This window comes from Amblyomma maculatum, chromosome 1 (genome assembly GCF_055883805.1).
Source record: "Amblyomma maculatum isolate TAMU_Amacu chromosome 1, ASM5588380v1, whole genome shotgun sequence".
Taxonomy (NCBI): domain Eukaryota; kingdom Metazoa; phylum Arthropoda; class Arachnida; order Ixodida; family Ixodidae; genus Amblyomma; species Amblyomma maculatum.
In genome coordinates this window covers 139802992-139817500 of record NC_139344.1, presented here as the reverse complement: position 1 = coordinate 139817500, position 14509 = coordinate 139802992, and the positions used below count along the sequence as shown (strand labels likewise).

The 14509-nt window shown below is 48.4% G+C and overlaps 1 protein-coding gene and 12 non-coding genes across 13 annotated transcripts; all 13 read left to right on the top strand.

Moving 5' to 3' along the window:
• Positions 1 to 764: 764 nt before the first annotated feature.
• Positions 765 to 846, top strand: TRNAI-UAU (transfer RNA isoleucine (anticodon UAU)). Its single transcript has one exon. It is a non-coding gene; the product is annotated as a tRNA-Ile (tRNA).
• A 204-nt stretch (positions 847 to 1050) lies between these two features.
• TRNAL-UAG (transfer RNA leucine (anticodon UAG)) lies at positions 1051 to 1131 on the top strand. Its single transcript has one exon. It is a non-coding gene; the product is annotated as a tRNA-Leu (tRNA).
• A 204-nt stretch (positions 1132 to 1335) lies between these two features.
• On the top strand, positions 1336 to 1417 carry TRNAI-UAU (transfer RNA isoleucine (anticodon UAU)). The gene has a single exon. It is a non-coding gene; the product is annotated as a tRNA-Ile (tRNA).
• Positions 1418 to 1906: 489 nt separating this feature from the next.
• Positions 1907 to 1988, top strand: TRNAI-UAU (transfer RNA isoleucine (anticodon UAU)). The gene has a single exon. It is a non-coding gene; the product is annotated as a tRNA-Ile (tRNA).
• A 204-nt stretch (positions 1989 to 2192) lies between these two features.
• TRNAI-UAU (transfer RNA isoleucine (anticodon UAU)) lies at positions 2193 to 2274 on the top strand. Its single transcript has one exon. It is a non-coding gene; the product is annotated as a tRNA-Ile (tRNA).
• Positions 2275 to 2478: 204 nt separating this feature from the next.
• TRNAI-UAU (transfer RNA isoleucine (anticodon UAU)) lies at positions 2479 to 2560 on the top strand. Its single transcript has one exon. It is a non-coding gene; the product is annotated as a tRNA-Ile (tRNA).
• Positions 2561 to 2802: 242 nt separating this feature from the next.
• Positions 2803 to 4288, top strand: LOC146204142 (uncharacterized). Its single transcript, XM_084586160.1, has one exon. The coding sequence runs from the start codon at positions 2821 to 2823 to the stop codon at positions 4009 to 4011; it is 1191 nt and encodes a 396-aa protein (XP_084442286.1). The 5' UTR covers positions 2803 to 2820; the 3' UTR covers positions 4012 to 4288.
• A 3416-nt stretch (positions 4289 to 7704) lies between these two features.
• TRNAI-UAU (transfer RNA isoleucine (anticodon UAU)) lies at positions 7705 to 7786 on the top strand. The gene has a single exon. It is a non-coding gene; the product is annotated as a tRNA-Ile (tRNA).
• A 204-nt stretch (positions 7787 to 7990) lies between these two features.
• TRNAI-UAU (transfer RNA isoleucine (anticodon UAU)) lies at positions 7991 to 8072 on the top strand. The gene has a single exon. It is a non-coding gene; the product is annotated as a tRNA-Ile (tRNA).
• Positions 8073 to 8276: 204 nt separating this feature from the next.
• TRNAI-UAU (transfer RNA isoleucine (anticodon UAU)) lies at positions 8277 to 8358 on the top strand. The gene has a single exon. It is a non-coding gene; the product is annotated as a tRNA-Ile (tRNA).
• A 204-nt stretch (positions 8359 to 8562) lies between these two features.
• Positions 8563 to 8644, top strand: TRNAI-UAU (transfer RNA isoleucine (anticodon UAU)). Its single transcript has one exon. It is a non-coding gene; the product is annotated as a tRNA-Ile (tRNA).
• A 5487-nt stretch (positions 8645 to 14131) lies between these two features.
• Positions 14132 to 14212, top strand: TRNAL-UAG (transfer RNA leucine (anticodon UAG)). Its single transcript has one exon. It is a non-coding gene; the product is annotated as a tRNA-Leu (tRNA).
• Positions 14213 to 14416: 204 nt separating this feature from the next.
• TRNAI-UAU (transfer RNA isoleucine (anticodon UAU)) lies at positions 14417 to 14498 on the top strand. Its single transcript has one exon. It is a non-coding gene; the product is annotated as a tRNA-Ile (tRNA).
• The last annotated feature ends 11 nt before the right edge of the window (positions 14499 to 14509 follow it).

Below are 14509 nucleotides of genomic sequence, written 5' to 3'. Positions count from 1 at the left end.
GTCTGCTGACTGTTTAATTTGCAAAAAGCTGGAAACCATAGAGCATATTTTCCTTGATTGTCACGATGCGGTTTTTTTGTGGGACGTGCTACAGCGCACTATTAAAAAGGACTTACCAATAACGCCGTTTGGCATACGCTACCTTCCATGCGCCCAGCCAGGAGAAGTGCCCAGTGATTTGTTGATGGTCTTGTGTATGCACAGCATATGGAGAACGCGGATGGATGTTCGCCATGAGCATGTTGTCGTACACCCAGCCCATCAATACTTTGTTGAAAGTGTAATGTACACGCGTGATGTTTTCGGAGGGCAATCTGAACCCCCGGATTGGCTGCCAGTCTTGGACAAGCTCATGTCACCTTATCCATTCTATCACAAGAAACCTGTAAGAAAGTGACTTGTGTTTTTAATTCCATGCGACTTTTCATCGTCCTTTGTAGTTGCCAAGTCGGTAATAAAGAAAAAAAAAAAAAAAAAAAAAAAAAGTGGCCGAGTGGTCTAAGGTGCTGGTTTTAGGCACCGGTCTCTTCGGAGGCGTGGGTTCGACCCCACCGCTACCAATACCTTTTTATTTTCTCACCCAATGTCTCTTACACGACAGCGTACGTATACAGCTCGTTCGGTCAAACAGCTGCACCCATACCCTAGGGTTCAGCACTCGACACGCATTGCCGCCGTTCGGAGCCACAGTACTTCTCTTATTGTTTTATCGTGTATTGTTGTCACGTAACTTCGATCCACCTGCTGTAGTAGCTGTAATCAAAGGTAGCGTGGCCGAGTGGTCTAATGCGCTGGTTTTATGCCCCAGTCTCTTCGGAGGCGTGGGTTCGAACCCCACCGCTGCCAATACCTTTTTATTTTCTCACCCAATGTCTCTTACACGACAGCGTACGTATACAGCTCGTTCGGTCAAACAGCTGCACCCATACCCTAGGGTTCAGCACTCGACACGCATTGCCGCCGTTCGGAGCCACAGTACTTCTCTTATTGTTTTATCGTGTATTGTTGTCACGTAACTTCGATCCACCTGCTGTAGTAGCTGTAATCAAAGGTAGCGTGGCCGAGTGGTCTAAGGTGCTGGTTTTAGGCACCGGTCTCTTCGGAGGCGTGGGTTCGACCCCACCGCTACCAATACCTTTTTATTTTCTCACCCAATGTCTCTTACACGACAGCGTACGTATACAGCTCGTTCGGTCAAACAGCTGCACCCATACCCTAGGGTTCAGCACTCGACACGCATTGCCGCCGTTCGGAGCCACAGTACTTCTCTTATTGTTTTATCGTGTATTGTTGTCACGTAACTTCGATCCACCTGCTGTAGTAGCTGTAATCAAAGGTAGCGTGGCCGAGTGGTCTAATGCGCTGGTTTTATGCCCCAGTCTCTTCGGAGGCGTGGGTTCGAACCCCACCGCTGCCAATACCTTTTTATTTTCTCACCCAATGTCTCTTACACGACAGCGTACGTATACAGCTCGTTCGGTCAAACAGCTGCACCCATACCCTAGGGTTCAGCACTCGACACGCATTGCCGCCGTTCGGAGCCACAGTACTTCTCTTATTGTTTTATCGTGTATTGTTGTCACGTAACTTCGATCCACCTGCTGTAGTAGCTGTAATCAAAGGTAGCGTGGCCGAGTGGTCTAATGCGCTGGTTTTATGCCCCAGTCTCTTCGGAGGCGTGGGTTCGACCCCACCGCTACCAATACCTTTTTATTTTCTCACCCAATGTCTCTTACACGACAGCGTACGTATACAGCTCGTTCGGTCAAACAGCTGCACCCATACCCTAGGGTTCAGCACTCGACACGCATTGCCGCCGTTCGGAGCCACAGTACTTCTCTTATTGTTTTATCGTGTATTGTTGTCACGTAACTTCGATCCACCTGCTGTAGTAGCTGTAATCAAAGGTAGCGTGGCCGAGTGGTCTAATGCGCTGGTTTTATGCCCCAGTCTCTTCGGAGGCGTGGGTTCGAACCCCACCGCTGCCAATACCTTTTTATTTTCTCACCCAATGTCTCTTACACGACAGCGTACGTATACAGCTCGTTCGGTCAAACAGCTGCACCCATACCCTAGGGTTCAGCACTCGACACGCATTGCCGCCGTTCGGAGCCACAGTACTTCTCTTATTGTTTTATCGTGTATTGTTGTCACGTAACTTCGATCCACCTGCTGTAGTAGCTGCAATCAAAGGTAGCGTGGCCGAGTGGTCTAATGCGCTGGTTTTATGCCCCAGTCTCTTCGGAGGCGTGGGTTCGAACCCCACCGCTGCCAATACCTTTTTATTTTCTCACCCAATGTCTCTTACACGACAGCGTACGTATGCAGCTCGTTCGGTCAAACAGCTGCAGCCATACCCTAGGGTTCAGCACTCGACACGCATTGCCGCCATTCGGCGCCGCAGTACTTTTCTTATTGTTTTATCGTGTATTGTCTTCACGTAACTTGGATCCACCTGCTGTAGTAGCTGTAATCAAAGGTAGCGTGGCCGAGTGGTCTAATGCGCTGGTTTTATGCCCCAGTCTCTTCGGAGGCGTGGGTTCGAACCCCACCGCTGCCAATACCTTTTTATTTTCTCACCCAATGTCTCTTACACGACAGCGTACGTATGCAGCTCGTTCGGTCAAACAGCTGCAGCCATACCCTAGGGTTCAGCACTCGACACGCATTGCCGCCATTCGGCGCCGCAGTACTTTTCTTATTGTTTTATCGTGTATTGTCTTCACGTAACTTGGATCCACCTGCTGTAGTAGCTGTAATCAAAGGTAGCGTGGCCGAGGATTCCACTTCCGGCCACCGAGCGTGACGGACGTGATTATCATGGGCTCCCAAGGAGCGGATTCAGCGGCCCAGCTGGGCCGTGGTATCAGGAGCACGGAAAGGCCTACCAAGGATTATGAACTGGTTCTACCGCATCTGCCTACAGGTTCGAGTGTTTTACATACTGTTTTTTTGCATGGCGACATAAAAGCCAGGCCGTACCGGGTGGAGCACTTTCGAGACTCCCTCGCTCGTCTTTCACTGCTGCCGGAAGTGGTTGCCCTCGGGGCATACCAAATGAATCACGTGTGGGCGGTAACGTTTAAAGGTGAAGAGGCGAAAGCGAAGATTTTGGAAGCCCAAGCTATTGAAGTGAAGGAGCACCGCTGCGTGGTCATTGACCCCTGTAACCAAGGCATCAGGTTGAAGCTTTTCTGGCTGCTTCACGGCGTGCAAGACGATGACGTGCGAGCGGCGTTGGCAGCTTTTGGAAAAGTTACGGAAATTTCAAGAGACAAGTGGAGAGTGCAAGGTTGTGTCGACAAGGCTTCAACGACACGAACGGTCACGCTGAAGCTCAAAGTGGGAGTTACCATCGAGGACCTGCCGCATCAGCTTCGGGTCGCCGAGGACGTCGCACTCGTCCACGTCCCAGGCAGAGCCCCGCTTTGCCTCCGGTGCCGCGGGAAAGGCCATTTACGGCGTGAGTGTCGTGTGCCGCGCTGCGGGCTGTGTCGTCGCTACGGCCATGACGAGTCGCAGTGTGTGCGCACGTATGCCAACGTTGCAGGCCCCGTGCCGAGTGAAGTGGCAGGCGAGCACTTGATGGACGCAGTGGACGCCGAGGAAGCGAGCAGTGGAATCACTGAGGAGGCAGAACAGAACGGACAGTCCTCTGAGAAGACCCCTGCCCCTAAAGAACACTGTGAATCAGAGTTGATAGTTCCGTTGCCGAATGTCGCTGGGACCGAGACACCCACGAAAGAAAACGGCAATGCCAGTGCAGCAAGCCCAGCGTCGGCTACGCAACACAGTGAGGAACAGGGGGACACTGAAGCTGAGATGCCAGCTGCTTCTACCTTGCCTGTGAAGCGGGTGCACGAAGACAGTGTCAACGAGGAATCAACCCAAGGAGGAGCGGAAAGCGGACAGCCTCCACTGAAGGCAGCCCCCCTTCGCCGGGCGTCCTTCAAGCCAAGGCCAAACGTGCCCCCAGACCGGAGAACTGTGTCACCTGTGCCTCCGCCATAGCGGGGGTACCCTTTCCGGTCGAGACGTTACAAGCCCGGTCCATGATCGGGAGCAGCGCTTGGAACGACGGACGGACTCGCCAAAAAGGAAGAATGGTCATCCCGTGCAACAGATCAACCGCAATGCTGTCTTTCTGCAAAAGCGATGTGAGTGATATATGTTTCGCGATATATAATTTCTTGAGATGGCGACGAATTTAACCACTAGCTTGCGCGTAGCCACGCTAAATGTGAGAGGGCTGTCAACGCGTCGGAGACAACTGCAGCTTAACCGCATTCTGCTGGAAAATGAAATTCATGTGCTAGCAGTTCAAGAGAGCAAAATGGAAAGCGAACAACAAACAGAGAAAATGGCTGAAATATATCGTTCTAGATATAGTGTTTGCGTTTGTCATGCGGTTGGAAGATCGGGGGGATGTGTCATTTTCATTCGAAATTGCATAGAGTGTGTGCAGTCTGTGTTCTCGTGTGAGAGTGGGCGGCTATTGATATGTGATTTCACTTTTTCTGGATTGGACTGGAGAGTGATCTGCGTTTATGCGCCGACTAGAACGTTTGAGCGGGAAGAGTTTTTTCACTATATGAAATCCTTCCTAATACATGAGAGGCGTGTTCTCCTGCTTGGAGACTTCAACTGTGTCTGTAGACCGGAAGATAGAACAACAGACCGTGTCCTTCGTGACAAGAGTGCAGAGTTACTTACTGACATTGTTATTGAGGCAGAGCTTGAAGATGCTGGCTGTATAATGACGCATGAAGGCCAAGCAAAGTTCACGCACTTTCAAGGTAGCTGTCATGCAAGGTTGGACCGAATATATGTTCCCATTGATTGTGTGCCCTTGTGCTCGGAATATGAAACACTTCCCATGAGCTTTAGTGACCACTCCCTCGTAATGATTACTCTAGGCATGAAAAGTAAGGCAACAAAGTTCAATTGGGAGCTATGGAAATTTAATGAAAAACTGCTGCTGGATGAAGAGTTTACCACTAAAGTTAAAGAATATATTAGGCATATGTTACAAAATGACTCTAATTTTATACAAGCATGGGAGCAGTTTAAGTGCGAGATAAAGATAGCTGCTATTGACCGAGCATGCACTCTCCGACGTAAAGAAAGAGAACAAGAAAAAGAACTTCGTAGCACACTTGAATACATGCTTAGCATGGAGAGCGTTAAGCCTGGCTTGTTCGCCCAAGATATAAAAAAGATAAAAACCAAACTTGAGGTGATAGACGAAGAGAAGTATCGCGGTGCGGTGATAAGGGCACGCAGCGAAAAATTGTGGCTCGGAGAGACGCCCACGAAAAGGGCACTTAGTGACGAAAAAAGGTACGCAGTGTCAAAAGAGATAAAAGAAATCTGCTATCAGAACGTAGTTACCTCGGAAAAAAAAACGATTGAACGGGCGTTTGTAGAATTTTACAGCGAATTGTTTAGCCTGAAAACACCGGACATTGAACGCTTCAGAAAAGACTTTCTTTCGCTGATGCCAAGAGTAGAAGACGAAGTGGCGCAGACACTTGAAGCAAGTATTACTTCCGAGGAAATTGAGGCCGCTATCGGGGAATTAAATTCCAATAAGTCACCCGGACCAGATGGTCTTGGTGCTGCCATATACAAGGCCTTTCCAACTGAAATGGCTGTTTTACTGGAAAGAGTTATTAGTGAATGCTACGAAAAGAACGTACCTCCTCCGTCTTTTCGAATGTCACACATTGTACTAATCCCGAAAACAGATGACCATGTTAAGCTTCAGTCTGTAGCGTCTTACCGTCCTATAAGTCTAACGAATGTTGACTATAAAATTTACATGAAAGTATTAGGACGACGACTCCAAAGTGTAATTACTTCTCTTGTAGGCCCACATCAGACATGCGGTATAAAAGGAAGGACCATTTTTACTAACATACACGCAGCAAGGAGTGTACTCGAATGTTGTGACGCGATGCATGACCACGTAGCCATGATGCAATTAGACCTCCACAAAGCATTTGATAAAGTGGTACATGAAATTTTGTTCTCTGTTTTAGAGTATGTCAATGCTGGTTCCGTGATTACAAAGGGCGTGAAAATGGCTTACGAGTGCTGTTCAGCGAGACTGGTCGTGAATAAGCAGTTAACTGATCGTATACCTGTTCAGTCGTCAGTAAGGCAGGGCTGTCCTCTGTCTCCCCTTTTGTTTGCGCTTTATCTGGAGCCTTTCTGTCTAAGATTGCTTACAAGGCCAAACATACGCGGTTATAGATTTTTTCAAAGTGAAATTCGGGTTTTGGCATACGCGGACGATATTGCGGTTTTTTGTACTGACCATGAGAGCGTGCAAGAAGTTGTAAAAGAAGCCACTGCCTTTTGCACTGCAAGTGGAAGTGAAATTAGTTGGCCAAAGTGTTTAGGATTTTGGCACGGAAACTGGCAATACGCGCCTGAACTGTTCTCCAGTATGCAATGGACAATAACGCCAGGCAATTACCTTGGTGTGCCACTAAAGCACTACCGTGAAAGCAAGGAATGTTGGGCCGGTGAAGTTGAGCAAGTGAAAACCCAAACAAACAAATGGGGAGGACATAACTTTTCTATGTTCGCAAGAGCTACCGTTTGCAATATGTTCCTAGTTGCAAAAATTTTTTACATGCTGCAAGTGTTATCTATGTCAAGAATCTCTGTTCAAAAACTGCATAGGGTATTTGCCACGTTTGTGTGGGCTTCAACATGGGAGCGTACCAGTCGATGCAATCTTTTTCATACGGTGCATAACGGCGGACTGGGCTTGTCACATTTATACTTAAAGCAGATTGTAACAAGGTTCTTTTTTTTGCGCGAACAAAGCGATGTTTTTCTTAGAACGGTAATCCAAGTGCGATTGCGTGATTCACTGCCGGAATATGTAGTTTCGACTATGTCTACAGGGACAATGGCTCTAAGTGCTTTTCTTCGCGAAGTTGTCGCGTCCTTCCAAATAGTGAAGGCGAGATTTTCAAATGAGTATATGTGTACTGTTACGCGAAAAAGGCTGTACAAAGATTTATTGGAAACCTTTTTACCTGTGCCTCTTTATCGCGCTGTATATGCTTTGGGTCCGGAGCGGGACGTGTTGAAGAGAGTGAAAAGAATGCCCATCAGATCGTCCGCTAAATCTTTCTTTTTTCAATTGCATACCGGCACTCTTCCGGTGAAGCCATGGCTGGAAAGCAAAGGCCTTTTCGTGCCTTGGTCTGCTGACTGTTTAATTTGCAAAAAGCTGGAAACCATAGAGCATATTTTCCTTGATTGTCACGATGCGGTTTTTTTGTGGGACGTGCTGCAGCGCACTATTAAAAAGGACTTACCAATAACGCCGTTTGGCATACGCTACCTTCCATGCGGCCAGCCAGGAGAAGTGCCCAGTGATTTATTGATGGTCTTGTGTATGCACAGCATATGGAGAACGCGGATGGATGTTCGCCATGAGCATGTTGTCGTACACCCAGCCCATCAATACTTTGTTGAAAGTGTAATGTACACGCGTGATGTTTTCGGAGGGAAATCTGAACCCCCGGAATGGCTGCCAGTCTTGGACAAGCTCATGTCACCTTATCCATTCTATCACAAGAAACCTGTAAGAAAGTGACTTGTGTTTTTAATTCCATGCGACTTTTCATCGTTCTTTGTAGTTGCCAAGTCGGTAATAAAGAAAAAAAAAAAAAAAAAAAAAAAGGTAGCGTGGCCGAGTGGTCTAATGCGCTGGTTTTATGCCCCAGTCTCTTCGGAGGCGTGGGTTCGAACCCCACCGCTGCCAATACCTTTTTATTTTCTCACCCAATGTCTCTTACACGACAGCGTACGTATGCAGCTCGTTCGGTCAAACAGCTGCAGCCATACCCTAGGGTTCAGCACTCGACACGCATTGCCGCCATTCGGCGCCGCAGTACTTTTCTTATTGTTTTATCGTGTATTGTCTTCACGTAACTTGGATCCACCTGCTGTAGTAGCTGTAATCAAAGGTAGCGTGGCCGAGTGGTCTAATGCGCTGGTTTTATGCCCCAGTCTCTTCGGAGGCGTGGGTTCGAACCCCACCGCTGCCAATACCTTTTTATTTTCTCACCCAATGTCTCTTACACGACAGCGTACGTATGCAGCTCGTTCGGTCAAACAGCTGCAGCCATACCCTAGGGTTCAGCACTCGACACGCATTGCCGCCGTTCGGAGCCACAGTACTTCTCTTATTGTTTTATCGTGTATTGTTGTCACGTAACTTCGATCCACCTGCTGTAGTAGCTGTAATCAAAGGTAGCGTGGCCGAGTGGTCTAATGCGCTGGTTTTATGCCCCAGTCTCTTCGGAGGCGTGGGTTCGAACCCCACCGCTGCCAATACCTTTTTATTTTCTCACCCAATGTCTCTTACACGACAGCGTACGTATGCAGCTCGTTCGGTCAAACAGCTGCAGCCATACCCTAGGGTTCAGCACTCGACACGCATTGCCGCCGTTCGGAGCCACAGTACTTCTCTTATTGTTTTATCGTGTATTGTTGTCACGTAACTTCGATCCACCTGCTGTAGTAGCTGTAATCAAAGGTAGCGTGGCCGAGTGGTCTAATGCGCTGGTTTTATGCCCCAGTCTCTTCGGAGGCGTGGGTTCGAACCCCACCGCTACCAATACCTTTTTATTTTCTCACCCAATGTCTCTTACACGACAGCGTACGTATGCAGCTCGTTCGGTCAAACAGCTGCAGCCATACCCTAGGGTTCAGCACTCGACACGCATTGCCGCCATTCGGCGCCGCAGTACTTTTCTTATTGTTTTATCGTGTATTGTTGTCACGTAACTTCGATCCACCTGCTGTAGTAGCTGTAATCAAAGGTAGCGTGGCCGAGTAGGATTCTGCTTCCGGCCACGCCAGTGAACGGACGCAGGATGCAGGGCTCCTCAGGAGCGGCTTCAGCGGCCATGTCAGGCCGCGGTAACAGGACTGCTGAACAGGACAACACTTACCAGGTCGTTTTGCCTGCACTTCCAACAGGTCGGTTTGTTTTGAATACCGTTTTTTTGCACGCCGATATCAGGGCCCGCCCGTACCGGGTGGAAGATTTCCGGGATGCTTTAGCACAACACTCGCTAATCCCCGATGTTATCGCTATGGGGGCGTATCGGATGAGCCACGTCTGGGCCGTCACTCTCAAGGATACTGAAGCCGTCAACAAGATTGTCAGTGTAGGTGAGCTGTCTGTGAAAAACGGTCGCTGTTTGGTGATTGACCCGGCGAACCAGGACGTGCGACTCAAGCTTCACTGGCTACTACACAACGTGCCAGATGAAGATGTTCGTGCTGCATTTGCGCCTTACGGAAAGGTGTCGGAAGTTTCCCGGGAGCGTTGGCGTGTTAAAGGTATGCTAGAAAAGGGCTCTACAACTAGACTCGTAACGCTGAAGCTGAAAGCTGGCATGAAGCTCGACGACCTGCCGCATCAGTTGAATGTTAGCGGTGAGCTCGCGCTCGTCATTGTGCCAGGCAGACCCCCGTTGTGCCTACGCTGCCGGGGTACGGGTCACATCCGCAAAGAGTGCCGGGTTCCTCGCTGCGGAACCTGTCGACGGTTCGGGCATGAAGACAGCCAGTGTGCACGAACCTACGCTAGCATTGCCGGACCTGGGACCAGCGAAGACTCGTCCGAGTTAATTATGGATGAGGCGGATGCGGAGGAGGCTGCTGACATTAGAGGCCAGTCAACGAAACAGGACGCGCCTTCCATGACGGTTTTAACAAAGAATAAGGTGACGGTCTCAAATGAAAAGAATGAACCTCGGCATGTCTTGAACGAACCATCCCAGGACCATGAAAGCGCATCAAAGGAAGTGTCAGAAGACGTAGCCAAATTTTCCGACGCTGAGGACCATCTCAGTACTGAGCCTTCCTTTACTGATGCCATGGAGGTTGGGCCGGAGACAGCAGCCTTAATTGCCGCGAAACGTCCGCATGAGGAAAGCGTGGAGGAGACTCAGCTGCCAGGCGGTGTTTGTGGTGAGCCGCCGCCGAAAACTTCTGGCATCCGAAGAGCCACGTTAAGACCGAAGCCGAACTTCTCGGCCGACACGCGGCAGGCGGGGAAACCGCCTCCGTAGTTTTTGTGGTGCCCTGAACGATTTGTGGGTCGGCTGCCTACCGACCAGCGTCAGGAACCTTCTGCAACCAAGTGGTGCGTGGGTGAGCAAAAATGAAACAATGTGCTTGGACTTCGTTTGAATGCATCCCGACATTCTGCTGGGAGGACATTACATGCATACATACGCCGCTGTTCGTCAGAAGCAGAAGCCATGCAACCATGAAGGTAGGCACCATGCGGGTACGGGCGTCTCTCTCTAATACATGACTTTCAAGCTTAATTCGCCGTTACATGTAGCTACTTTGAATGTCAGAGGACTGGGAGCGAGAAGGCGACAATGCCAACTCAGCCGCCTCCTTTTGGATAATGATATAGATATAGCAGCTGTGCAAGAGTCAAAGATTGAGAGCCAAGAAAGCACTGACCGTATGGTGGCTTCTTTTCAAACAAACTTTTATGTGTGTGTATGCCATTCTGTTGGTGTATCGGGTGGATGCCTTTTATTTATACGCAACACGCTGGGAGTAAGCGTAGAGTCCGTTTTTGCCTGTCCAAGCGGTCGGCTTTTGGTTACCGATTTTACCTACTCTAATTTATGCTGGCGTGTTGTGTGTGTGTATGCTCCCAATTCAGGATGTGAGCGTGAATTGTTTTTTGAGTCTATTGAGGTGTGGCTGAAGACTGACAAAATCTTGCTTGTACTTGGTGACTACAACTGTGTGTGCGCAGCTGTGGACCGAGCGGCGAAGTGTAAACCTCGAAGAGACAGAAGCTCCGAGCTGTTGAATGCACTTGTGCATGAGTATGGCCTTGAGGATGTTGGTAGTGTGTTCTCCACTGGAAACCAGCCAGAGTTCACGCACTTTCAGCGTGACAGCCATGCTAGATTGGACAGGGTGTATGCCTCGGTAGATCTTGTTTCCCTATGTACTGCATATGAGGTCAAACCTGTGTCTTTCAGCGATCATTGTCTCGTGAGTGCAGTGTTTGGTCGCAAAGGAAAGAAATCGCGCTTTAACTGGTACCTATGGAAAATGAATGCCAAACTTCTTGCCGATGAAGAGTTCCTTACGGAAGTTAAGACCGAGTTTGAAAATCGTCTTGCTATGCGACCAGTAAGTTTTGCAGAGGAATGGGACAGCTTCAAAGAGTGGGTCAAATTGAAATCCATAGAAAAGAGCAGTAAGGTGCGGCATAAAGAGAAAGAAAAAGAAAAAGAACTGAATGAACAACTCCAGTTTTTTTTGAGCATGGAAAGTTCAGTGCCAGGGCATTTCGCCAGTAAAATACGAGAGATAAAAAGTGAGTTGGAAACAATCGACAGCGAAAGATACACAGCGGCTGTCATACGTGCAAGGGCTGAAAAACTTTGGGCTGGAGAAGTTCCGACAAAACGAGCGCTAGCAGACGAGAAAAGATACGCCTGCCAGAAAGAAATAAGGAGTATAAGGTGTGCCGGCCATATCACAGAAGATGCTAAAGATATTCAGCGTGCGGTAGCAGAGCACTTCGAAGAACTGCTTAGCGCTAAGCCTCAGACTGTAGGCGGCTTTCAAACAGATTTTCTGAGACTGATGCCTGCACTGGATGACGAAAGTAAAGCGCGCCTAGAAACACCGATAACGTTGCAGGAGATAGTATCTGCAATAGATGACCTGACAACTGGGAAGGCCCCTGGGCCGGATGGCCTAAGCGCTGCCTTCTTTAAAACGTTTCAGCAGTATGCGGCTCAGTTTTTGCTCTGTGTAATCACTGAAGCTTATGAACGTAATACTGTCCCATTGTCTTTCTCTACATCGCACATTGTTCTAATACCCAAGACAGATGATCCGGAGAAACGTCTGTTGGTGGGGTCATATCGACCGATTAGCCTCACCAATGTTGACTACAAGGTGTACATGAAGGTTTTAGCAAAACGACTGCAAAGCGTAATAAAGAAATTGGTTGGGTCTCATCAAACGTGCGGCATCAAGGGTCGATCCATTGCCACGAATATACATGTCGCAAGAACCGTACTAGAATGTGTTGATGCACTCGGTGGTCAGATAGCCATGATGCAGTTAGATTTGGCGAAAGCCTTTGACCGTGTTTCTCACGAAATTCTGTTTTCCATTTTGGAACATTCTAACCTTGGCGACGTCATAGTGGAGGGTGTTAAAATGGCGTATGCGAACTGCACGACCCGTATTATAGTGAATGGTGAACTGACTGACAGCATCGCAGTACGTTCATCGGTAAGGCAGGGCTGCCCACTCTCACCCCTGCTGTTTGCACTGTATTTAGAGCCACTTTGCTTGGCTATCATTGATAGCGATCGCATTTTAGGGTTCAAGCTGCAATCAGCACACGTGAAAATGCTAGCATATGCCGATGACATAGCAGTGTTTTGTGCAACTAGAAAGAGCATTTGTGAAGCCACGAGTGTCGTCCAAACATTTTGTGATCAAACGGGATGTAAGATCAATTGGGAGAAAAGCTCTGGGTTTTGGCACGGTGATTGGGACGTGACACCTGATTTCTTCTGTAAGCTGCGATGGTCTGCTCTCCCAACACGATATCTAGGCGTGCCTTTAGAATGTTATCAAGATCCCAACGTGCACTGGATGGAAGAAACATCCAGAGCGAAAGAAAAAGCGGATGCCTGGCAAGGAAGGCAACTCTCAATATTTTCGCGCGCTTCTATTTGCAATGTTTTTCTTATTTCGAGGCTGTGGTACCTCATGAATGTGTTGTGTGTCTCACGAACCTCAATTCAGAAAATGCACCGCGTTTTTGCTGTTTTTATTTGGGCATCCACATGGGAAAAAACCGCCCGGACGAATTTGTTTATTTCTGTAAAAAGGGGCGGGCTTGGCCTTGCACATCTGTTCTTGCGTCAGGTGGTTTCGCGATTTATATTCCTCCGTGATCAAAAAGATACCTTTTTAAGAACCGTGATGCAAGTGCGATTACAGAGGCTGCTCCCTGAATGGATTGTGTCATGTGAAAACATGCCTGGTACTGTGACTGGCTACCTGCGCGAGGTTGTTTTTTCGTGCAAGTTGCTTGAAGTGCGGTTTTCTTTTGATTACCTTTACAACGTTCCTAGAAAAAAACTGTATAAAGATCTCATTGACGTGATGCTGCCGGTGCCTTTTTACCGGGCATTACACTGTGGAGGCCCAGGGCAGGACGTTTTGAAAAGAGTTAAGAAGATGCCCGTGAGGCCATCAGCTAAAACATTCCTTTTCAAACTTCACTCTAATACGCTCCCTGTTAAAACCTGGCTGAATGAAAAAGGTATCTTCGTCCCATGGACAACAAATTGCCTGTTGTGCAAAAAACCGGAAACAATTGAACACGTTTTCTTACAGTGTTGGGATGCTGTCTTTCTATGGGACGTCCTCCAAAGGACAATTAAAAAGGAGCTTCCATTAACTCCTTACGGTATAAGATTTCTACCAGTGCAGAACGATGATGCACCTTATGATTTAATTATGCTTCTTGGCCTCCATAGTTTGTGGAAAACACGAATGCAGGTGCGTCATGCAGATATAGATACACGATCTTCGCGTGAAAACTTTATTGAAAGTGCTGTTTATACACGTGAAACTTTCATGAGGCAGCAGGATCCGCCACAATGGCATTGTCTCTTTGATGAGTTAGTGCACTTGAAAAGATTTTAGCCACTTACGCGTTAGCTCAAGTGTAGTTGACGTTTTTTATCATGTGTATTTTTGTTTTGTGTTTCACGGCAATAAAGAAAAAAAAAAAAAAGTAGCGTGGCCGAGTGGTCTAATGCGCTGGTTTTATGCCCCAGTCTCTTCGGAGGCGTGGGTTCGAACCCCACCGCTGCCAATACCTTTTTATTTTCTCACCCAATGTCTCTTACACGACAGCGTACGTATACAGCTCGTTCGGTCAAACAGCTGCACCCATACCCTAGGGTTCAGCACTCGACACGCATTGCCGCCGTTCGGAGCCACAGTACTTCTCTTATTGTTTTATCGTGTATTGTTGTCACGTAACTTCGATCCACCTGCTGTAGTAGCTGTAATCAAAGGTAGCGTGGCCGAGTGGTCTAAGGTGCTGGTTTTAGGCACCGGTCTCTTCGGAGGCGTGGGTTCGACCCCACCGCTACCAATACCTTTTTATTTTCTCACCCAATGTCTCTTACACGACAGCGTACGTATACAGCTCGTTCGGTCAAACAGCTGCACCCATACCCTAGGGTTCAGCACTCGACACGCATTGCCGCCGTTCGGAGCCACAGTACTTCTCTTATTGTTTTATCGTGTATTGTTGTCACGTAACTTCGATCCACCTGCTGTAGTAGCTGTAATCGAAGGTAGCGTGGCCGAGTGGTCTAATGCGCTGGTTTTATGCCCCAGTCTCTTCGGAGGCGTGGGTTCGAACCCCACCGCTGCCAATACCTTTTTA

Coding starts and splice junctions, on each gene's coding strand:
- LOC146204142 (XM_084586160.1), top strand. CDS start 2,821: ATGGGCTCCCAAGGAGCGGATTCAGCGGCCCAGCTGGGCCGTGGTATC.